Source organism: Herpailurus yagouaroundi, unplaced genomic scaffold, assembly GCF_014898765.1.
Source record: "Herpailurus yagouaroundi ecotype Mexico unplaced genomic scaffold, PumYag 142, whole genome shotgun sequence".
NCBI classification, from domain to species: Eukaryota; Metazoa; Chordata; class Mammalia; order Carnivora; family Felidae; genus Herpailurus; species Herpailurus yagouaroundi.
This window is the reverse complement of record NW_024412397.1, coordinates 22,113,240-22,138,050: the sequence shown is the minus strand read 5'-3', so window position 1 is coordinate 22,138,050 and position 24,811 is coordinate 22,113,240. Positions and strand designations below refer to the sequence as shown.

The 24,811-nt window shown below is 34.1% G+C and overlaps 1 protein-coding gene across 4 annotated transcripts in view; it reads left to right on the top strand.

The window, feature by feature from the left end:
• The window catches only part of DCC (DCC netrin 1 receptor), a 1,147,297-nt gene that overhangs the window by 971,406 nt on the left and 151,080 nt on the right, over positions 1-24,811 (top strand). For all 4 annotated transcript variants that reach the window (XM_040478797.1, XM_040478799.1, XM_040478798.1 and 1 more), the window contains exon 15: positions 9,673-9,867. In XM_040478797.1, the coding sequence (XP_040334731.1) occupies positions 9,673-9,867 (195 nt within the window). The remainder of the gene's footprint in view (positions 1-9,672; positions 9,868-24,811) is intronic.

The window sequence follows — 24,811 nt, the reverse complement described above, 5'->3', positions numbered from 1 at the left end:
AACCCTCAGTTTGTTCTCAGTTTTTAAGAGTCTCTTATGCTTTGGCTCTCTCCCACTCTAACCTCTTTTTTTTTTCTTTTTTTTTTTCTTTTCCTTTTTTTTCCTTCCCCTCCTCCATGGTAAGGATGGTTTTAAAAATTTTGTTGTTGCTTTGTTCCTTTGGTATTTTCAAGTATAATAAAGATGGAGGGCTCAAACACACATCCTATACGTACCTGGAGGTGGTGAGATGAGGTGAGCTGATCTCTCAAGGTATCATTCCTACTATAGGAGATTGTGTTCTCCCTCTTGTGTTCTTCACATTGGGACTGGTACCCATATCCACCAGTCATCTAAGCCAGCACGTTCCCCATCCTCAACTCCTCCATTATAACTTCCTACCAATATACCCAGTACCTGCAATTTCTACCTCCCTAACAGGCCTGGAATTCATGCCCTCCTCTCTGATCCACCACTCTAGTTTATGTCAGCCTGTCAGCCTTTGTCACCTGAAAATAGCCTCCCACCTGGTCTTCTGTGGGAAGACACCAGTTTGCTCCTCTCTGGACTCCATCATGCTGTCAGAGTGATTTTTCTTAACCAGATATGATGATGTTATTTCTCTATTCAAATTCTCCTTGTTGTGGTCCTGCCCATAACCTCAAGTTTGACACTCTATCACATCTTTGCATATGTATGCATCCCTCCAGATGCACTCCATTATATCTCATGCTTTAACACTTAGGGTTTCCTCTGCCAGAGTGCCCTTTCACATGACTTCACACCTACTTCTACTTCAAAACTCACTGAATGTTTTGCTTCTAGGAGGCTTCTTTCATCCGAGCTGCATCCAGATGTCTTTCCTCTAAGCCTGCTGTCTTGGGCACAATATCAGCAACTATCACACTCTTCTCAGCTGACTACAAGCAAAGACCTTGCTTTATTTGATTTGAATTTCTCAGTGCTTTTCGTGGTGCCTGATGCATGGTAGATGCTTTATTAATATTGAATAGATGGGTCAATATATAAACATTCATAGCCAGGTATTATTTATGTTAAACTCATACTATTATAGTCATACAAAAACAATTATAGTTAAATGAGAGCTAGAAACATCCCCCTTGGCCCTCCTTGGTATACTTTTATTTATATGGAGAATTATATTACCTTTTCCTCAAGTAAGATGTTAAAATAAAAACCCAAGTTTTCTAGAGAGAAGCTTGCCATAAGATTTTAGAGATAGTGATTTTCTTTTAGGGCAAATAGATCTATAGTTTTGAGAGACTAGGGTTTTAATCCAGTTAGAAGAAAATGAACCTGAAAAGTTCATGGAAGTACATCCTTTACGAAGTACATCCTTCCATCCTTTGGGATGGAAGTACATCCTGAGTACTCTTTTGGGATGGAGTACATCCCTACTCCCCATGCCCTTTTAAAGAATAGTATTTATCATTTGCATGGCCCAAAACCTGGAGATTATTCAATATGAAGTAGCTGATAAAATTTATCATGGGAACACATAAGATTCTAGTGAGATTCTATGATTTTTGAAGTTGGGGTCCCTGAACTCTAAATTGAGAAAACAAATATTGATATCATGGATATTGATAGGCTCTGATCCCACAGTGCTCTTAGAAAGCTACATCAAAGGTGTTGCCTGTAACTGTCAAGTTTTGGTTTTCCCACTCAAAAAGCCAGGAGTTCATAAATAAAATTGAACTTGATTGTGTTTCTTCTTGTGTTCCATTTGACATGCCAACCTCCTCCCTACACAGTTACCTTAATTTTCTCCTTGTCAAATCAAGAACTCAACAGATTTAGGCCATTTTTTTCCCAACATTGGAACAAAAAAGGACTAGTTTCACCCTACTGATGATCTGGAGTTGGGATTCTGCAGTTTCTCTAGGCAAGAGAGAACCAAAGAAGGAACCATCTTGATTATTTTGTTAAGATTAAACTTGGACATGACATTGAATGTCTCTTCCCTGAGGAATATCTTACTCCCCCCACTACTTTTTTCCCATTGAGTTATCATCATTGTGAGACTTGATCAGTGGTAAAAGTGCAGAGGCTATAGGATCTAGATTCTGATCAGTTATCTCTTCAGAAAGACATCATATTGTTTCCTAGGCCTAGGCAGACAACCCCGTTCCAGTAGTCTACCTTGATTGTCAATAGGAGTAAGGCTGTCAGTGTCGGAAATTGGAGGACACAAACAAATACCCTCAAGAGGCATATTTTTTTCAGAATTAGAATTTTGGTGTTAAAGGAATGAATCTGTCACAAGTTCCTTTGTAGAACACTGTGTATCTACCTGCTCCCCTTAATTTTCTGCATGCTTTTTCTTTTCTTTTTCTGGTTTTATGCTAATTTTTTGTCTTTAATTTTCTGTTTTCTTTTTAATTTTTCCAGCTTTATTGAGATACCATTGACATAAAATATTGTGTGGAGTTTAAGATATACAGTATGTACAACATGATTATTACCGCAATAAAGTTAGTAGCCTCATCTATCACTTCACATAATTACCTTTTTGTGTATATGTGAGGTAAGAGCATGGAAGGTCTGCTCTCTTAGCAATTTTCAAGTACATAATACAGTAATTCAGTATTGTTAAGTATAGTCACCATGCTGCACGTTAGATCCAGAACTTATCTTATAACTGGAAGTTTGTACCCTGTGACCAACATCTCCCCATTTCCCTCACCCCTTAACCCCTGGCGACCACCACTCTACTCTCTGTTTATACTTATATTTATTTTCAATTTCAGGAGCAGTGACAGAGTAAAATGAATATTTTCAATTTCAGGAGCAGTGATAGAGTAAAAATTTCATTAAAATGAAAGTGAATACTACAAACAAAAGTACCTAAAAATAACATGAAATAGTAGAATAATAAGATTATTTGAGCTGAGACCATTAAGATTGTGGAAAAATATATAAAAGTAAACAAAAAGATACAATTCAATTAAAATTATGAATCCTAATTTGAAAATTCAAACATTATGATAAACAGGACATTTGTAGAATAGCTAAGAGCACAAAGTATGTACGAAACGTTCAAACATTTATTCAAATGTTGAATATGGCGCTTATTCATAATAGTCCTCCATACATGTTACCCATTGTTATTAAGGAACAAGAGCAAAAACATAGATGTTTTTTTAAAAGAATTACTGCTGAAAGTAAATAAGTAAGATTATTCATAAGAGCATATTCATAGAGGAATGAAATTTTAAAATCCATTAGTCAAGTTAATATTGAAGGATCGGGGAAGAGAATGACTGCCGAGGTGACAATATGAGGAGAGTTTGAGGGGGATGGAACTGTTGTGTCCCATGATGGGAGTGCTGGACACATGACTACACTTGTATATCACTAAGTGAAAAATATAGTAAAAGGTTAATACTAAGAAGATTGTAGGAGGAAAGCAAAAATAAATATATAATAAAAATAAAATAAAAACAAGGTATAGTTCATTGGTAAATAGAAGTGATTGTTCACTACAATAAATACACAAATAACATTCAAAGTTTATAGACATGAGTGGCATAAGGAAGATGATGTCCATTGGTGAGAATAGTCCTCGCCAATAGAAATGAACACATTAGTATGTATCAGAACTGTCTGGAAAGATAGAAGATGGCTGTACCAACTGCCTTATGTAATTCTCTGTAAAGACATATAGGCTATTAGGGACCGGAACAAATCTCTAACAAAATGACCCATAAAATGCAGCACACTAAATCGAGAACAGATATGTGAGTATTTGTCAAAAGTACCAGCTACCTGACACCACTTGGCGGGCCGTCCACAGAAGACAGTACACAGCAGCAATCATTGTCATTAGCAGGGGCCAGCAGAAACAAATCTTTCTGGCCACTTGGAGAAAATGCCGTTCATAACTGTTTTTTTCATCTTGTTTCATTTCTTTATTATTTCCTTTTTTCTTAAAATTCTTGTCTTAAAGAGAGAGCTGTATAAAATTTTGATAATTGTATAGTTAGTGACAGTTTTATGTATTCCAGAATTTATGGAAGGAGATGAGACAAAGAATAATGAAATAATCACATTAAATAGAAAGCACAATAAATGGCAACAAATCCTAGGGGGAAAAAATAAGATAGGTGATTATTAGATTAGAGATTAGGGAAAGATTGCAAATTTAAATATGGTAGCGAGGCAAGGCTGAAGTTGAAAAGCAAATAACAGAAACCTGAAGGACATAAGGGAGAAAGGCGTATCTGAGGGAGTGCTTCCCAGGCAAAGCATACAACAGATGCAAATGCCCTGAGGCCAGAGCATGCCTGGCATGTTTGAGGAACAATAAAGTGTCCACTGTGTAATAGATGGCTGGGGTAAGGTAAGCAAAAGGGAAAGTGGTAGGAGATGAAGATAGAGAGCTAAGGAGGGCTGGGGTAGAGCATATACAACCTTTTAGGCCATGGTAGAACCTGACTTTACAGTGTGCTATCAGAAGACTTTAAGGAGTTTTGAGTGATGTTACTTATTTGACATGATCTTATTTGTTTTTGTTTACACACATGCTCACACTGTATCTATATTCATACACATTTATTTTCAATACCATCCGTATATTGGCAGCTTTCACATCTATGTATCTGACCATGGCCTTTCACTAAAACCCCAAATTTATATACCCACCTACATCCTTGAGATCTCCATAGGTATAACCAATAGGTATCTCAATTTAACATGACCTAAGAACTCACTTATTTTTCTTTATCTCAGTAGGTCATACACCAGTTGCCCAAGCCAAAGATTGAGTCTCTTGTTTCCCAAACCATTTACATCCGGTTTATAGCTCTGTTGATTTTATCGCCCTAATGTCCCAAATATGCACACATCACTTCCACAATAGCCATCCAGACAAGCACAAAAACATTTTAGGGTTTTCTAATTTTTTAATTAAAAAAATTATTTTAAACTGCACATAACATAATAGTAACCATCTTAACTAGTTTTAAGTGTACAGTTCAGTGTCTTTAAGTACATCTACATTGTTGTGTGACAATCATCAAAACCACCCTCTTCTAAAACTCTTCGTCTTGCAAAACTGAAACTCTGTACCCATTAAGTAATAACTCCCTACTCCACCCTCCTCCCAGTTCCTAGCAATCACCATCTACTTTGTTTCTCTATGAATTTGGACTCTCTGGGTATGTCATAGAAGTAGATTCATGCAATTTTTGTCCTTTTGTGAACTGGTTTGTTTCACTTACCATAATGTCCTAAAGGCTCATGCCTAAAGGCATGAATCAGAATTTCCTTCCTCTTTAAAGCTGAAAAATATCCCATTTTGTATATATACCCCAGTTTGTTTATCCATTCATCTGTCGATGGACACCTGAACTTTACTTACTTTTTGGCTCTTCTGAATAATTATACTGTGAGTGCAGGTGTACAGATATCTGTTTGAGTCCCTGCTTTCATTTCTTGGGAGATTATACCCAGAAGTGGAATTACTGGATCTTATGGTAATTCTAATTAAAAAAAAAACTGCAATACTGTTTTTCATAGCATTTGTACCATTTTAAATTCCCACTGGGTAACTTTCTTTTTATTTTCTTTATTTTCCTTCTGTGGGCTAGGCACAATGACCTTCTTTGATATCTCCGTATACGAAGCTCATCCTTGGGGCAGGGGCTTTGTAGCAGTCATTCCCTCTTCTTGTAAAGTTTTCTACCCTGGTATTTGCTTGACTGACTCTTTCTGATCATTCACCTTAGACTCTACCAGGAATACCTTCCTTGAGTCAGTGTCAGTTACTATTCTATCAGCATGGCACTTACAAAATCTTCTGATTTCCTTGTTTGTTTCTTCTTTCCTCTTATTTTATTGGTTTTACTTCCCCAAAAAACTATGTCCCCAGTACTTAGAACTATGACTGGCACATAGGAGATGTACAGTAATTGTTGAAATGTCATGGGGATTAATATGGTAAGTTTCCTAATGTGCTATATGTGAATACTACTCCTTAGTGGAAATTGGTCGTCACTCAAAACATCATAACTATTCTTTTTTTAAAATTTTGTTAATGTTTATTTTTGAAAGAGAGAGAGCATGAGTGGAGGAGGAGCAGAAAGAGAGAGACACACAGAATCCAAAGCAGGCTCTAGGCTCTGAGCTATCAGCACAGAGCCCAACACGGGGCTCAAACCCAAGAACCGTGAAATCATGTCCTGAGCTGAAGTTGGACGCTTAACTGACTGAGCCATCCAGGCACACTGCACCCAACCCCCCAAAATAATAACTCTTCTTTAGGAACAAATTAAACCAAGATAGAATCCATAATTCCAGAGTATAACCAAGAATGGCCATTGACCTAGTTACTCTGATAATTCAGATTTCAGTAGAAATTTGAGGTTCATTAATTTGGATATTTCAGGCAAAATGTGTTCTTTGGTTTCAAATTATTTAAATAATTACCTTAATACTTCTCCATGCTTTATATACTCAATATTGTCCTAGAGGTACTTGTAAAATCTTTCATGTACTTCTGAGTAGTGAATTTCAGTTTCAGCCTTCAAACCGAGAGGTCTCATGTCACATACTTTCATGGCAAATTTTCTGAATTGATGTTTTATAGTTCATTCCAATAGTAACCATTTTCCTAATCCGTAAGGTCATCTATGTTAGAGAAAACTGATTCAGGTAGCATAAAAGGAAAATGTCATTTCTGTTTTCATATTAAGAAGTGAGTAGGTGGGTACAAAGGGGCTATTCTGGATTACGAATCTCTTAGCACAGTTATCTTTATGATGAGGCCATATATTATAAATGGGTTATGTCTCACACTGCCTTGATAGGCAACTTTTCTTATGGCCCTATGATCTTAAGGGTAGTAAAGCGCATTAAGTATTTAGAGGGGGAGCCAACATGTATTCTTATGTATATACACCCTTAGTTTTTATCATGTTAAAATTGTTCCCAGTTTGGATCTAGGATTAAAATTCCTTTCATACAGTGAAAAACAAACAAACAAACAAAAAAGACAAGTCCTGTGTACCAAGAGCCCCTCTTCTTCAAGAGCCAGTTTGTACACTCATTACCACAGCCCCTTTATAACACTCCAAGATATGTACTTCTGTGTGTATGAACCTTACTAACCTGCAAGGGAACTACTCTATGGTTTGCAGAAAGATGGAGAAAGTTATTGTTTTGAAATATTTTAAATATTTTTTTTCCTTTTATTCTAAAAGATGTTGAGTATCTTCATTAAAATCATTAGGTTTTCATATTGTCTTTAAAAAGTCATAGCACTGAATTCATTTTCTAAATGTAAGGTTAGGCAGATTGTCTTGCTGTTTTCAATAATGACTGCAAAACCTCAAAAGTGTTAAATAATTCTTTGTAGAACCCATTACATTTTGAGGACACTGGACAGCCTCTGTGGCAATAGAGTTGAAAAGTATTAATCCATTCCTTTTATGTCTTTTATTACTTTTACTTAGGGTTTCTAGTGGAAAGTCCCTTACATTGTGTTTCTGTTGTTAAGGTTTATGTCCATGTTTTGAGATAATTTTTTTATGACACCTTTGCATATTATGTCACAGGCTTCCTCAGAGCAGACAAATAAAACTTCTTCCCTTTCTGTCACAAATGGGCATCTTTGGGCAGGGTGGGGGCTAGAGGGGTGGGGGATCTCCTTTAGAAAATGCTGCTGATGTAACATCTTTAGGATGTAGCATCTTTTAAAAAGCTGTTATTATGGGACCTGCTTTAAAAACTTTTAAAAGACATGTTCCCATATATCACTTAAGCTAGAAGTATGCATGTTGAAAGTGGATAAAATTGGTAATAGAGATTATATCACCTTTTGCTATTACATCAAGGAAACAAATATGTTGTAACATTACCTGTAATCATCAAATTATTTTGCATAATCTGACATTTGTTACCTTTAGAGATTACCAGTTAAGAAAGAAATAATGGGGGCTCCTGTGTGGGTCAGTCGGTGAAGCGTCCAACTTCAGCTCAGGTCATGATCTCACAGTTCATGGGTTCAAGCCCCATGTCAGGCTCTGTGCTGACAGCTCAAAGCCTGGAGCCTGCTTCAGATTCTGTGTCTCCCTCTCTCTCTCTCTCTCTCTCTCTCTCTCTCTCTCTCTCTGCACCTCCCTTGGTTTCACTCTGTCTCTCTTTCTCTCTGAAAAATGAATAAAAACATTATTAAAAAAAAGAATGAATGAATGAACACAAATAGTTTGAATAAAGTTCGAATCACTAATATTTTGAGTACCCATTAATTGCCAGAAACTGTGCTAAGCACTTAATGGACTATTAAAGTTTAGATGGGCACATTCTTGCTTAAATTTCTTCCCAGAATACTTACATAATTTTCAAAAAATAGGCTACATATGCCTGTATTAACCCTATCAAAATATTTATCATGGTATATTATAACTGCCTTTTTACTTGTCTTTCCCATTAAACTGTGAACTCCAAGAGTATATGTTTTATGTTTGCCATATTCACTCTTGACTTGTATCCTGATCATCATGGGATACCTTGACCCGTTCCCCCAACATAGTAGGTGCTCATAAATATTTATTAGTTGAATGATGAGAATCATCCAGAAAATGCATCATTTCTTTAACCATGGGACCAGAGGGAAGAAAGATAATGTAAAAGTCAGCATGCTAATTTATTAATTTTCAACACACAATCTCCTTCAGAGAAAATTTATGTCAGGGTAGCACGTACATTTACTCCCTAACAGCTAACATGAGTTGGTGCTACTCATAATGAGTGCTTTTATACTTTATCTCATTAAATCTTCTCAGCATCCTATGCGAATATTACTATCCTTAGCCTCATTCTGCACATGAGGAAACTGAGGCTAGGTCTTAAGGTCTCTCTGAGATGGTGGGTATACAGTATAAGTTGGAATTCTTATTTTCAGAGCTCAGGCTTTGAAGCAATCAATATTTGGAATGCCACTTTAATTAAAAGGTAATCTCAGAGAAGATAAATAACTTCATGAGGGTACACAGCTAGGAAGTGACAGAGCCTGGTATTAAATGAAATTTGCACACTCCAAAGTCTGTGTGGCTACCATCTCGGCCACTGTCTCTTTTTCTTCAATAATGAATGCACTTTTCAGAGATGCACTAAATTATGGGTCAGGTACAATCTTAATCATGCTGATTTGCCCTAAACTGTTTCACCTGACATTTTGAGAAAGAACTGCTTGATTTTCCTATTTAGTTAAATGAGAATAAAATAATCCTTGGGCAAGACCATTTTTGACATTTCATTTCCCTTCCTATTGTTCTTACATCCTCTTTGATTTCACCCATTAGTGATGATACCTAAGAAGAATTATATGGGGGGAAAACAGCTGAAAGGGGAAAAAAACCTATTAGAATAAGGATGCCTGATGCTACATGCCTATGGAAGGAACTCAGTGCCCTCTCGTGCTTAAGGAATTCTGTGAAACATGGAAAATGGATGCTACATGCCTATGGAAGGAACTCAGTGCCCTCTCGTGCTTAAGGAATTCTGTGAAACATGGAAAATGGCTGACACTAGGGAGAACTTGGGCAATAAGTGATGCACTATTTGGGAATTCATGGAATATGGTATTAAGTGTTCTTTAAATGGGAAGGTTTACCATGCTCTATGTTCTATTATGAGACAGGCTGATGTTTACCCCTCTTTGAATTCTAGAGTCTCAAGTCCCTGACCAGCCAAGCTCTCTTCACGTGAGGCCCCAGACCAATTGCATCATCATGAGTTGGACTCCTCCCTTGAACCCCAACATCGTGGTGCGAGGTTACATAATTGGTTATGGCGTTGGGAGCCCTTATGCCGAGACAGTGCGTGTGGATAGTAAACAGCGATATTATTCTATTGAGAGGTTAGGTGAGTAGCAATGTTTTTTATTCTATTAAAGGAAGTAAATGATTTATGTGAAATTATTTTCTTTCTTGGAAAATTGTTCTTCAGAATTTGATTTTAATTTGTAGCACATATTAATTCTTAAAATGAGTCTCTCTCTTTTTCTATCTCCTGTCAGTCTACACACACACACACACACACACACACACACACACACACACACATGTTTGCATGCACACACATGTATACACACACACCGCTGTTTTTCCTCTCTGAATTTTGCATTGGGGAATTTTATTTAGAGACATTCACAACAGTGGGTGCTCTGCTGTGTACTCTTGTTTATGTGCCAGAGGATACAAAAAGATAATTGTATTAATTTTCTTTTTCCCTGGTCAACAGAAACTTCTAATCTTAATAATTCTTATAAAAAGAAAGTCAACACTTTTTTGTCATTTTTTTCTCACTAGGAGAATATTCTGTCAAGTTTTCTTTAACACTGAATTATCTAGTCACATTGCCCTCTTGTCCTTTAGTATTTATAGGCAAAACTTTGTGACTATGCCATTATGACCATAAAACAAAAGGTGAAACAAGGAATTTTCTTATTTGTTTCATGTTTATTATTCTGAGAGAGAGAGAGAGAGAGAGAGAGAGAGAGAGAGAGAGAGAACAAAGCGGGGGAGGGGTAAGGACAGGGAGAGAGAGAATCCCAAGCAGGCTCCACACCATTATCAGGGAGACCAGTTTGGGGCTTGAACTCATAAACCACAAGCTCCTGACCTGAGCTGAAATCAAGAGTCAGATGCTTAACTGACTGAGCCACCCAGGTGCCCTGAAACAAGGAATTTTCAGTCAAGCCTGTAAACTTAGTTGTCAAACTCCTCTCTGCATGCATTCCAACCTCTTATCATCTTCAACTTCATTTGACTAAATACAATACTTGACTTATGACATTTCCTAATCCATTGAAAATTTGTTCATTTAGACAGGGCTGATGTGTAATGAAAGGGTTCACATCCATTTTATATATGATTTCCCATAGTATAATTAGAGATTATATCATTGACAGAGAGAAATCAAAGGAATATATGTCATACATAGGCTGCTAAGAAGTTAAACTAGTCTCATAAAGCACAAAGCAAGTTGATTCTACCTGTTGATTTAACTCCGTATTATTTGCAGTGAAGCACATTGACCTCCTCACTGGGAATATTACCTGATTGGTGGAGGTAGGGGATGCTACTTACTTGTGATTTCTTTCACAAACAGAACATTTGTGATGAGTAACTTGATTTGAATTTAAATACCTTTCCTTGCAGTAGCAAGAAAAGGTTTTCTCACTGCAGGAGGAAAATTACACTGACAGGTTCTCTCTATAATTGCCTCAAACACTAATAAGAAAAGTACCTACTGAAAATCTCCACAATTCTAGGTAGCTCGGCATTTAGAAATAACATTCTCAGTCAGTCCCCGAGTTTGAATGTTAAGGCAATCACACAACATACTCTATGACCGTCAGATCTATGTTGAAGGACTGCCATCTGTCCATTATTCAGTGGGCATCACCTCTGACAGTTGATCATGATGCCACCCAACAGAAGGAGAGATCCCCATGGCCGGTCCCAGGCTCTGCTGCCATGAGAGTGCAGTGCAAAGTCAGAATGAAGTCATAAAGGAAAACCACATTGTCTTGCTGTATCCCTTTGGTAATGATGTTCTTTTCTACAAGCAGACTTTCCAGGAGTCTCCTAGGCTAGCAAAGTTGAGGCTTTTGGGATCTCTCCAGGCAAATCTCTCCACATGCTTACAAAGGAAACAAGTTCTCGTTGTTTAGAGAGCTAAGAAAACTGTTAAAGATAAAATGGATATGAACCTACCTCAATGATAGATAATCATGTGTTTATTACACTTTAAAGCTTATCTGGAAAAAGATAAGTTACACACATACATTTACACACACATACGCACATACACATGTGGATATATACATAAGTATTTAAGTTCTACCAGCTGATACTTTTCTAATATAGTCCTATGTCTTAACATAAAATAAGAAATAGAAGTGTTATATTCTTATTGTTCAAGTATCTGCATAGTTAAACAGAGAAACTGGTATTTTTTCAACATGTGTATCACTATTTGCCCAGAGTATATATTAAACATATCTATATCTATATATCCATATCCATATCTATATATCACAAGATGCTATGAAACTAGTCTGCTTCTTTAATGTTTAAGAGTAAAGCAATCAGTGGTTTCTTTGCAAAGTTTGAATGTGGACTTGAGTGAATCCTTTATCCTCTTAAAAGTTGGAACTTAAGATGTCTGACATAAACTTTGGCTAAATAGTGGAATATATATTTTAAGGACTGTATAACAGTTATACAATTAAAAACGAATTAAAGAAAGTTATAATCTGTTAAAGCATAGCGTCAGCTATAACTTCAAGTGTCATGGTTGTATTTTAGACTATAAAAAAGTGATTTGGTTTATAATTGACCAATAAACTTCCTCTTCTCTTTGATAGGAGACCAGAACTTTCAAACAGCATTTTGTTTATCAGGCATAATAATTTAATATTTAGACACCAGGCACTGTGACCTGCTTCAGGACAACAAATATAAGACTGTTTTGAACAACATCTAATGTTGCCTGATTTAAAACAAAGCTTACCTAGTGTAGACATAGAGTTTCATTAGCCAATGTTTGTACTGTTAGATATTTATAATTAATCTTTTGACGTCGTATTTCTTTTAGTTTAAGAGCCCTAAATGCCAGTTTTGATGTATATGCATGGTATAGATTCGTAAGATCTGAATTCTAGCCATGTTTGGCAACATTAATTTGAAACCAAGCTCCTGTTTCAAAAACTCACTATTTACCTACTAACCTATTCATCAGTCTATCAATTGATCAATTTACCTACCTCTACATCTTTATGGAGGTATTTGTATGTGTATAAACTGTACATATCTAAAGCGTACAATTTGTTAAGTTTTAAAAGGGCTTTATTGTGACATAACTGACAATAAACTGTGTTTTTCAAATTTCTTCTTTAATTTCTCTCAGTAATATTTTACAGTATTCAGTATAGGAAATCTTGAAAGTTTTTGTTAGATTTAGTCAAAATATATATATTAGGCCAATATCTATATACCTATATATGTATATGTATATGTATATCTATATCTATATCTATATCTATATCTATATCTATATGTCTGTGTGTGTTTATTAAATTTAGTCCCTATGTATATGTGTGTATATTAACCATTTTAAATGGGATTGTTCAAGTTCATTTTCTAGCTGTTTGCTGCTAGTATAGGAGAATACAACTGTTTTTAAGCACCAATCTAGTATCCCAAGACATGTTACATTCACGTATTAGTTCCACTAGTAGAATGCTCTGGGAATTCCCATGTAAACAAGCATATCATATGTAAGGAGGAACAGCTTTACAGTTAATTTCTGATCTCCTGCCTTTAATTTATTTTTCTCGCTTTCTCTTGGTTAAGATCTTTAGTAAAATGTTGAATAGAAATGGAAGCAGGTATTTTTGTCTTGTTCCTGATCTTAGGGGAGGCATGAAATGGGATATTAGCTATAGGTTATTCATAGGTGTCTTATCAGATTGAGGAAGCTTTCTACTTTTCTAGCTTTCTAGGAATTTTTATCATGAATATTTGTTGAATTTTTGTGTAATAGGTTTCTAGCTCTTTTTCCTCCTTTATTATTATTTTTTTAATATGGTGAATTATATTGATTGATTTTTGAAGGGTAGCTAATCTTGAATTTCTCATACAGATCAATGCATGATATATTACCCTTTTCTTATCTTGTTGGATTTGATTTGTTAATATTATTAAGGATTTTTGTGCCTATATTCATGAGATGTATTTGTCTACCCATATTCATTAGATATATTTGTCTATTATATTAATAAGGTATATTTGTCTACAATTTTCTTTTCATGTAGTGACTTTATCCATTTTTTTGAATTAAAGTCATACTGATCTCCTAAAATCAGTTGGACAATTTGTTCTTCTGTCCCTGAAAAAGTGTGTGTAAAATTTATATTACTTATTCCTGGAATATTTGATAGAATTCACTAACAAAACAACCTGGATCCAAGATTTCCTTTTTAAGAAGGCTTTTGATAATGAATTTAGCTTCTTTAACACATATAGATATTTTTGTATTTTGTATTTTTTTCTTGTGTTGATTTTGGTAAGTTACAATTTTCATGACATTTGTCTACTTCATTTTGTCATGTTTGCTGGCATAGAATTGTTCATTCATAATGGTCTTTTATTATCTGCAGTTATAACTGCTGTTTCGTTTATGATGTTGATCATTTATGTCCCCTCTATTTTTTGTGATCAGTCTAGGTAGGGGCTTATCAATTTTGCTGATCTTTGAGGCTTTAACATTACTAATTACTGACTGTCTCCATTTTGTTTCTTTCATATCTGCTTTTATTCTATTTTCCTTCTTGTACTTATTGTACAATTTCTCTCTATTTCTAATTTCTTAAGGTGCGACCTCATGAAGCAGGTTTTTAAAGTTATTTGTGTTCTCTAAGCACCCTTCCCTTACATCCCACAAATGTTGATATGTTGTCTCTTCATTATCATTTCGTTAAAAATATTTTCTAATTCCCCTTGATTTATTTTCCCTTTATTAAGTGCATTGCTTACTTTTCAAATTTTGTTTTTTCCTAGACATCTTGTTATTATTGATTCATAAATTCCTTTTGAATTTTTTTAATGTTTATTTATTTTTGAGAGACAGAGAGAGACAGAGCATGAGCAGGGGAGGGGCAGAGAGGGAGAGGGAGAGAGAGAGAGAGAGAGAGAGAGAGAGAGAGAGAGAGAGAGAATCTGAAGCAGGCTCTAGGCTCTGAGCTGTTGGCACAGAGCCTGATGCAGGGCTTGAACTCACAAGCCGTGAGATCATGACCTGAGCCAAAGTTGGACGCTTAACCGACTGAGCCACCCAGGTGCCCTGTTATTATCAATTTTTAATTTTATTTTATCATGATTAGGAAATACACTCTGACTTTAATATCTTTAAACTTATTGTGACCTGTTTTAATTTTGTTGAATGTACTATGTGAACTTGAAAATCATGTGTAGTTTTCAATTATTAGATATAGAGTTCTATAAATGTCAATTACATCAAGGTCTTTGATATCATTTCCTCGATCATCTGTGTTTCTTACTAAAGTTTTTGATCAATAGTTTGTCAATAGATAAGATGGTGTGTCAAATCACCTTTTTAAACATGGAACCATTTTTGTCTCCCTTTAATTCTGTTGATTTGATTGCTTCATTTATTTTGGGAGTCTGTTATTAAGCCAATAGACATTTATAATTGTTCTTTTTTATTAGTAAATCACCTCATTTACACTACAGATGCCTGTCGCTAGACTTAATGTTAACATTATTTATGCCTTCTTATACTTACAGTTTACATGGTGTATCTTTTTCATCTATTACTTTCAGCCTATATCTTTGTATTTAAAGTTATTCTGCGTCTTGTAGGCAGTTTATAGTTGAGTCTTGCTATTTTAAATGGAGTTTTTAGGCCATTAGTATTTAATGTAAAATTTAATGTTAATGTAAAATACATGAATGGTTGAATTTAGGTCTGTTATTTTACTTTTATTTTCTGTTTCTCCCATCTCCTTTTCATTTATCTTTATGAACTCCCTAGCTCAGAAAACAAAAGTGATTATTTATAAATGTCCAGATGCAGTCATTGCTTTTCCAACTGAGATTATTTCTACAAGGACTTTTGTTCATCCTCATCTAATTAGCCCATTTAAAACTATTACATATTTTAAACAGAACTGGTGGAACCCTTTCACCACCATCGATGTGGATTAGCAGAGATCTACAGGGAACTAATATTCATAAACTTTGGTATCACCCTATGAAAGGAAGAATTATAACTTTAGAGTTTTAATGATCACTGTTACTTGTTTTGAAGTGTTACAACCCCAGTACAAAAAGATAGTTTTAGGTTTTTTTTAAGAATGTTGAGTTATTATTTGCTTTTATTATTATCCTTTCACTGATGTTTATTAGATGATATGGTTTTAATAGACTCCTATTTTAAAAAAACATAGTCTAAGCATACTAAAAAGTAAAAAAAAAATTAATGGAATTCTGGATATGGGATCAGTTCCATATTTTTCTCTCTGCCACAGTGTTTAATCTTGGGAAAATTATTTGAACTCTAGCTGTATAGTATTTCAGTGAAAATGGAGAATAAGAGTCTTTCATTCCCATTTTACAGTGTCAGAGAGTTAACAGATTTTGAAAAAAAATAATAGAAGTGGAAAAATTGGTCTTTGTAAGAGATATAAATTTCAAACTTTTATGGTAATTGCTGCAAAAATATCAGTTTTGCCTTAATTAAAAATACTCAGGTTTTAAAGGTAAATTTATTTCCTGTTTCTAACTATCAAAAATCCTTTTTCATAACAGTGATTGAAATATTTTACTTTGGACTGTTTAGTAAAAAACAAAACAAAATTAAATTAAAAGATAAAATAAAATAAAGTTATTAAATTAAATTAATAAAAGAAAAGAAAAAAGAAAAAAAGAAAATGGGTGTTACATTTTTGATTAAATTTGTTCATAATCCAGTGGTATCAAATGTGGGTTTAAGGTCTGTCTTTAATGATGGATTATTGGTCATGTGTGCACAGGAGTCTTTTCAGTAACCACAGTGTGGGATTCTTGAAGCCTCAATTTTTTCATCTGTGAAGCAGGATACTATGATACCTTACAACCTTTCTGTGAGATAATAAATTAATGCCATTTGCAATTCTTTAAAAAGTTAGAAACATGTTAGCACAAGTTAGCACATGTGAATAAGGCATTGTCCTATTATCATTTGATACATCGATGGTTTAGCAAATATAAATAATACAGTTACATAAGCTTTGAATTGTGTGCTTATATAAACTTTGAAGTTTATAGTGTTTTAGTTTGTCTCTACCTAAAAGTAATCTGTATCAAATACAATTTAAAAAATAGTTGAGGATCCCAGGGTTTTAAACCCTAATAATTCACCAACTATATAACGTTATATAAAACATATTTATTTACTGAAATTAATATGAATCAAAAATCTAAACAACACAGTGACACACAATTCAGTGTGAAAGACAAAAATGTAAACTCCTGTTTTCAGCAATAATAGAATACTGATTTAAAATCCTGAGTGGGAGAATTAGAGTCATTCAACATGAGCACTGGTTGCCCAGAGAGGAGTGGTGAGGGAAGGGGAAGAGAAAAGGTCATTCCATGAGTTGATTATTTAGAATATATCAGGAAGAATGGATTTTATCTTTTATGATTTTTTTTTCTGAGGTTAGTATCTTCTAAACCTATAGACATTTTCTAACAATCTTTAAAGGCAGGCTTAGGGTGATTCATTAATAATATATATCATTCTATTTGTAACTCTTTTCTCACTTCTACTCCCTGAGGTCCAAAGCAGATGCATTGTCTTATACCTGGTAAATTTTCTATGGCTATTTGGAAGAATCTGTTACAAAAGATGAATACCATTATTGAACTAGAACAGAAAATATCTCATTGGAGTTATATATATATATACATATATATATATATACATACATATATATATCCTTAATAATATAATACTACCTCACTATACATATATATAGTATATATGTATATTTGGAGACTTCTAATATATAGTATATATATTAGACTATATATTAGAAGTCTCCAAATCCCCCCTCTTTGTTCTCCTTTTTTTAAATAACGCTTCCACATTTTACCTTGTATTTTACAATCTGAGTTATTAGTTGTAAATCAAACTGGTAAAATAAAGGACTATGATAGCAAGAGAACTAAATGAGAAAACTCAAAGCTAATTTTTTAAGGAAAAAAGTTAAAATGTTACATTAACACACTTAAATAAATATTGTCATTAATGCAAAGACCTGGCACTTAGGTATGGAGAGGGAGGGTAGGACCAAATTCCAGCTTGATGAGGGCTTGTACTAGAACACATTACTTCAGGGAAGTTTTACTTTCCATAGGGAAAAACAAGGTGTTCTGGTAAAATTAAATCCCTTTAATTCAACAAGAGAATAATACAATCTAGAGACACATTTCTAAAATTTATGATCAAAAAACAAGTCATACTTCAGGTATGAGTATCAGAGTTTCACCATGGAGTTCTGTGAATTATTGTCCTATGAGCTAGGGTCAGAGCTAACATGGAGAGAAGAGAGAAAAATGGATGTCTGGACATTTTTCTTTATTAAGCAGTTATACTTCTGGGTTAATATTTATCCTTTTACTTCTATCAGTGTTTTCACCCATGTAATTTGAAATTCCATTTTTAGTTGCAAAATTTTTGAGGATTATTATCTCCACTTGATAAATTAACCACTTTATTATTCATGAACTATTCCTCTTTATCAGAGGTAATATTCTTTGATACAAAGTCAACTTTGTGTCTGATATTCATATAACAATTGCAGTCTAATTTTTGTTTGTGTATTAGCATGACATATTTTTTCATTATTTTACTTTCAAACTATTTGCATCTTAAATTTAAAGTAGGTTTTTTTTTTTTTTTTGTAGGGAGCTTATAGTTGGGTCTTGCTCTTTTATATAATAAGACAATCTCTGACTCTTAATTGAGGTGTTTGGGCCATTTCTATTTAATGAGAATATTGCCATGATTGGGTTTATATCTACCATCCTGCTACTTTTGTTTCATTTGTTGCTCTGTTGTACCATCTACTATTTGTGCCCTTTTTCATTTCTATATCTTTTTAGGTTAGTTGAGTATTTTTAATAATTTATCTTACATCCTTTGTGGGCTCATTATCTGTAACTCTTTTGCTTCTTTAGTGATTACTTTAGAATTTATGGTATGTATCTTTAATTTATTACTATTGACCTTACAAAAATATTATATCAGTTCACAATAAATTTTTATTTTTTTCTTTAAGCAATAAAATATCCTTTAAAGGTTAAAAATAAGAAGATGTATTTTATATCTTAACTACACAGTTACCATTTTAGTGTTATTTATTAACCCATATATTCAACTGGCATTATTTTTCTTTGTTCCTGAAGGACTTCCTTAATATTTCTTGGAATGGAATTATGCTGGTGATGATTTTTTAAACCTTTTACATCTGGAAAGATTTTATTTTGTCTTTATTCTTTAAATACATTTGCACTAGAGATGGAATTCTAGGCCAACAATTATTTTTTGTATATTCAGTGATACCCCTTTACCATCTCCTGTATTGCCTTGTTTTTAACAAGACTACTGCACTCATTATCTTTATACTTCTGTACACAGTGTGTCTTTCTTCTCTGGATTCTTTGAAGATATTTTTCTTTGCCACTAATTTACACAATTTTATTGTTATGTCTCTGTGTAGTTTTCTTTAAATTTCTTCTGCTTGGTACTTGCTGAGACTCGGATATGTGGATTTATTTGTTTCATCAAATTTGGAAATATTTTGGCCATTATTTCTTCAAATAGTTTTTTTCTTTTTTCAAAAAAATGTTTTAATGTTTATTTATTTTTGAGAGAGTGACCACACATGAGCAAGCAGAGGAGAGTCAGAGAGAGATGGACACATAGAATCTGGACAGGCTCCAGACTCTGAGCTGTCAGCAGAGTGCGCTGCAGGGCTCAAACTCATGAACCCTGAGATCATGACCTGAGCTGAAGGCAGATGTAAATGACTGAGCCACCAGGTGCTCCTCAAATAGTTTTTTCTTTCTCCCACTCTCACACCTCTCAACCAGGTGCTCCAATTATACATATGAAATGGTTCTTTAGGTTGTACCACGGTTCACACATTTTTTGTTTATTTTTTTCCAGTCTTTTTTCTTTGTTTCATTTTGGATAGTTCCTATTACTATGTCCTTAAAACCACTATTTTTTTTTTCCTGACTGATATGATCTTAATTCCATGTAGGGTATTTTTTTCATGTTACACATGGTAGTGTGCATCTTCAGATGGTTGGTTTGGGCCTTTTCTATTTATTCTACATGAATCTGCTTAATCTTTCCTCTGCCTTCTTGAACATATGGAGTATAGTCATGGTAACCCTTTAAATATTTCATCTAAAGTTTCTTTTATCTGTGTCATTTCTGGGTCTGCTTCTATTGATTAATTTTCCCCTCATTATTGATTGTATTTTCCTGCTTTTTGCATGTTTGATAATTTTTGTGTGCTTCTTACAAACTGTATTTATCTTACTGGATGATGGAGAAGTTTTTTAAATGTTTATTTTTATTTGTTTTGAGAGAGAGACAGAAAAAGAGTCTGAGCAGGGGAGGGGCAGAGAGAGAGAGAGAGAGAGAGAGGGAGAAACCCAAGGAGGTTCCACACTGTCAGTGCATAGCCTGATGCAGGGCTCAAACTCAGAAACCATGAGATCATGCGCCAAAACCAAGAATTGACCCTTAATTGACAGAGCCACCCTCTGCCCCGAGATTTTTTTTGTTTTTAAATGTATTCTTGAGTTTTGTTCTAGGATGCAGATACTTAGAAAATCTTGAACCCTGTTGAGGCTGGTGTTTAAGCTATTACACCAGCTAATAGCATCAGTCTAATTTACCTTGATTCTGAGATAATATCTTCTGAATACTGTACCCAAAATTCTATGAATTGTGTGTTTGTCCATCTGACTGGTGGAATTCCACTTTTTCCTGGCCCTGAGTGAGCACTAAAGGTTTTTTTTTCTTTGCTTCTGTTGGGTGTTTTTTTTCCACCCATGGGAAATTTTCTCATAAATATGCACTGATAAGTACTCAGATGAAGACTCAAGAGAGGTGGTCAGTAGACCTCTAAAATGCTTCTTCTGTGCATTTCCCTCTTCTTTTCCTTACAAACTCCAATTGCTTGGGTCATCTCAAACTTCAAACCCCATGTTCTTAATTCGGGGAGACCACTAGGCTCCTTCTAGTATTTCCCTTTCTCTTCTGGAGCTTGGAAACTTTCTCAAAGCAATAAGCTGGGGAAGTCAAAGGGCTCATTTTGTTTCTCTTTTCTCAGAGATTGCTGACCTGATCTGTTTGATGTCAAATATCTGAAAACTGTTCTTTCTTATATTTTGCCTGTTTTATTTTGTTTTGTTTGATGTTGATCCCGGTAGGAAGGTAGATCAGTTCTTATTAACCTATTTTGATCAGAAGTAGAAGTCCTTTAATACACAGATACACAATCATTTAATAATTTCGGTATGCCAAAGCTTTTCAAGAATGCCAAAGATGCCAAACTATATCATTTCTGTTTCCTGATTTCTGTCACAAATCTAATAAAAAATGAATCCTAACTGTCATATTGTATTTTTGGAGAATAAATTCAACTTGAGTGCTTTTAGAAATGGGTCTCTTAGCCTGTGGAGAAATGAACCTTTATAACTCCCAGAGTGCATTCTGAGTTCAGTGAATACAATGTAAATTATAATGTTAACCTCAGCTTCACCCCCCCCCATCAAAAAAATCCCTTCATGCATGGAATATAGAAGTTTTGAGTTTATGACATGCAAACATTTTAAATCAGAAAAATCAATGCACTATAGCAACTTCAAAAATAGTTGACATACATGAATAAAGAATGAATAAGCACAATATGGAGAACATTTTATTATTTTGAAATGAAGTACATTATCGGGGTTGGTTAACAAAATTCTGTTTTGTATTTTTTGAAACAGAGTATAAGAAGAATTGTGGAAAGTTATTTCTGACCCAAAGTCTGAAAAGCTTGATTACATAAAACCCACTGAAATAAGTCATTTAATGGTAAAGAAAGTAAAAAAGGAGGTAGATTTGCCCCCTTATTTGTCCCTAATTATCTTATTCAGAGCATTTATGTACACTAAAGCAATAGTGAACATAACTCCAGCAGTGTTTCAGACTGGAGGATCAGAATAGATCACTGAAATTCATATATGGTATGCTGTATAAGCTATTTCAGAAGGAGGTCAACTTGCCTGGTTGTTATTATTTTGTAATTTTGTTATTTACACAGGGAATTCCTCCTTATTTTCAAATTAATATTAGTAATTTTATAATACAATATTATTCTGGCAATTTTAATGAATGGGCTCTATGATGGAGTTTCTATAGGAACATGTGACTGCCTATTGTTTATGTCAGATTTGACTGTAGATGTCTCTTATCTTTGCTGTGGATTATTTCTCCCTGTCAATACTATTTACCCAATATCTATATTTTAAACTTGTGAATGGGATATGACTCTAATAAATCTAAAGAACAATATATCTTCTTATTTTCTTGGCACTTATAATCTCTTTGAAATTCACCTTAATGGGTTTCAATGCTTTCATTTTATGTAGATGAATTCAATAGAACATGATGTATATTCTCTAAATCATAATTTCATTTTCATATGTTGACCATTTATTTGACATTAATAAAAGCATTAAATGGATGAATTTTCCACAGTGCAGGCAGTTAATTAGAAATATGTATATAGAAATATATTCTAATATGTTATAATATTAAAAATTGTTTTATATATAGTTAATATATATTAGAAATATGTATTATATATATTGGAAATATATATTTCTAATATATATATATTGGAAATATATATTTCTAATATATATATATTGGAAATATATATTTCTAATATATATACATTGGAAATATATCCTTCATATACATATATATTAGAAATATATATTAGAGAAATGGCTTATTATTTGTCACCAATGTTATTGCATATAATCATTTATTGAGTGACTGTTAAGCATAAGATAATATGTTGAGGTTAGTGAAGGGTACTAAGAAATGCAGGACATATTCTCTGACATATGACAGGCTCCCAAAGACTTATATGATAAGCAGAACATAATTTCCTTAAAAAAATAAGTGAGGTCTAAGGTTTCTATGAGAATAGTAATTGCATTGGTTGGTTGGAAACTTACTTGGATATGAGGTTGTTAGAAGAGTTTTGGTAGAAATACTGGCTTGAAAATTTTTATTTAAAGGATGGATAGGATTCGTTTTCATAGGAGAAGATACAGTGTGGTATGTACAAGATTACAAAGTCAAGAGAAAGCAAATGAGGTGTAGGCTTAGTAAATTAATCTTAGCTAGCACTGGCCATTTGTGCCCTATGCATTGGTCATTCTCTTTAAATGCTCTGTTCAGTATCCAGAATTCTCAAGGTGGAGCCCTTGACATTCTTATAAGGACATTTGGAGTCTAATTTCTGACACCCTTACTTACTTTGGAGAGTCCTTAATCAGTACACAGTTGAGTGGTTCCTGACTTACCCTGCCATCTTGACATTATATCCTGGCTTCCTCCCTGGATATCCAAGTGTGCTAGTGATAATATAAACTTTGTTATCTTTCTTAAGACTATGCCTGGGCTTTTAATTGCTTTGGGGGTAGTGGTAAGGGGAGAACAGGATATGGGACAGATAGTTGAGATTTAGATAATTAAGATTTATATAGCTAAGAATTTAAAGAAATCTACGTTTAAAAAGTGGCAAATTATTTCATTATATAATGCGTCAAAAATGTTTATGTTTTCTAGATATTCTGTGTATATGGGTGTAGATGTGTGGGTTATATGTGTTTTAGTGATCAGTATTCCATTGGACATATGTGAAGGATAAGACATATACTAGTCATGAGACTAGTACAGGTAAATTAACAAATTAAGGACAGTAATTTAACAGAATCTATTATCTCTAACAATGTCTATTCTGAAACATATTAATTGGTTCAAGTAATCAGATATAATATATAATATATAAATTACTTTCATATTTTTTTAAATAACACTGTCGCTTTGGAGGGGCCATTGGTGATGCATAGCCCAGATTTTAGAAAAACATTTTAATCATACTTGGAAATATGTTATCTTAAATCCTACTCAGTGAGAATGGCTGTTTCCTAAACTAAACATTTTACTATCTCTTTAGAATAAGAAAAAAATGGCCATATAGTTCACAAATAACAGATTCTGTTATAAATCATTAAAAGAGGAGCAAGTTGGGTTGTATTTCTACTGTTGTATTATATGTTAATTTATGTAAACAGTGAGTAAAGCAGAACTACAACAAGTTTTTCACCCCCTTAAACCTCTTGTGAAAACCACTTATTTCATTAGTAGAGATTAAATATCTGTGTTGACAGTCTAGAGTATTTCTGAGAAGTCATAGTGTTCTGAGGCAAGGGATCATTTTTTTTCCAGAAGTATTTAAGTGACTGTCAACATAGTTTTCTTAACAATTAGCAGAGAAGTGACATTTTAGAAGTCACTGATTTTTTAGATATGCCTCTTTATAAAGTATAATGGTTTGAATGGGGGCCCCACCAAAAATATGTCCACTTCCTAAACCACAGAACCTGTGAATTAGAAAAAGGGCTTTTTCCACCTTCTCTGAAAAAGGGGTTTTTGCAGATATAATTAAGTTAAGGATCTCTGGATAAGATTCTCCCAGGTTATTAGGACGGCCCTAAATCCGAGGACATATCCTTATAAGAGACACACAGAGGGAGGAAGAGAAGATCATGTGAAGACAGAAGCAGAGACTGGGACAGTGTAGCCAGGAAGAATGCTGGGAGCCACCAGAGGCTGGAAAAGGCAAGGAAGGATTTTCCTTTAGAGCCTCCAGGGCATGTGGCCCTCAAGACACTGTGATTTGGACTCTAGCCTTCAGAACCGTGAGAGAATAGATTTTCAACTTAAGCCACCAAGTTGATATACATTGTTAAAACAGCCCTGGGAAAGCAATAATAAAAATAACTCCTTTTTTAACCTCCTTTTTTTTTTTTTTTTTTTAATTCCTGAATCAGGTCCCATCTACTTTCTAAAGCAGCATGACCAATATTAAATAATAATAATAATGAAAGGGGCGCCTGGGTGGCGCAGTCGGTTAAGCGTCTGACTTCAG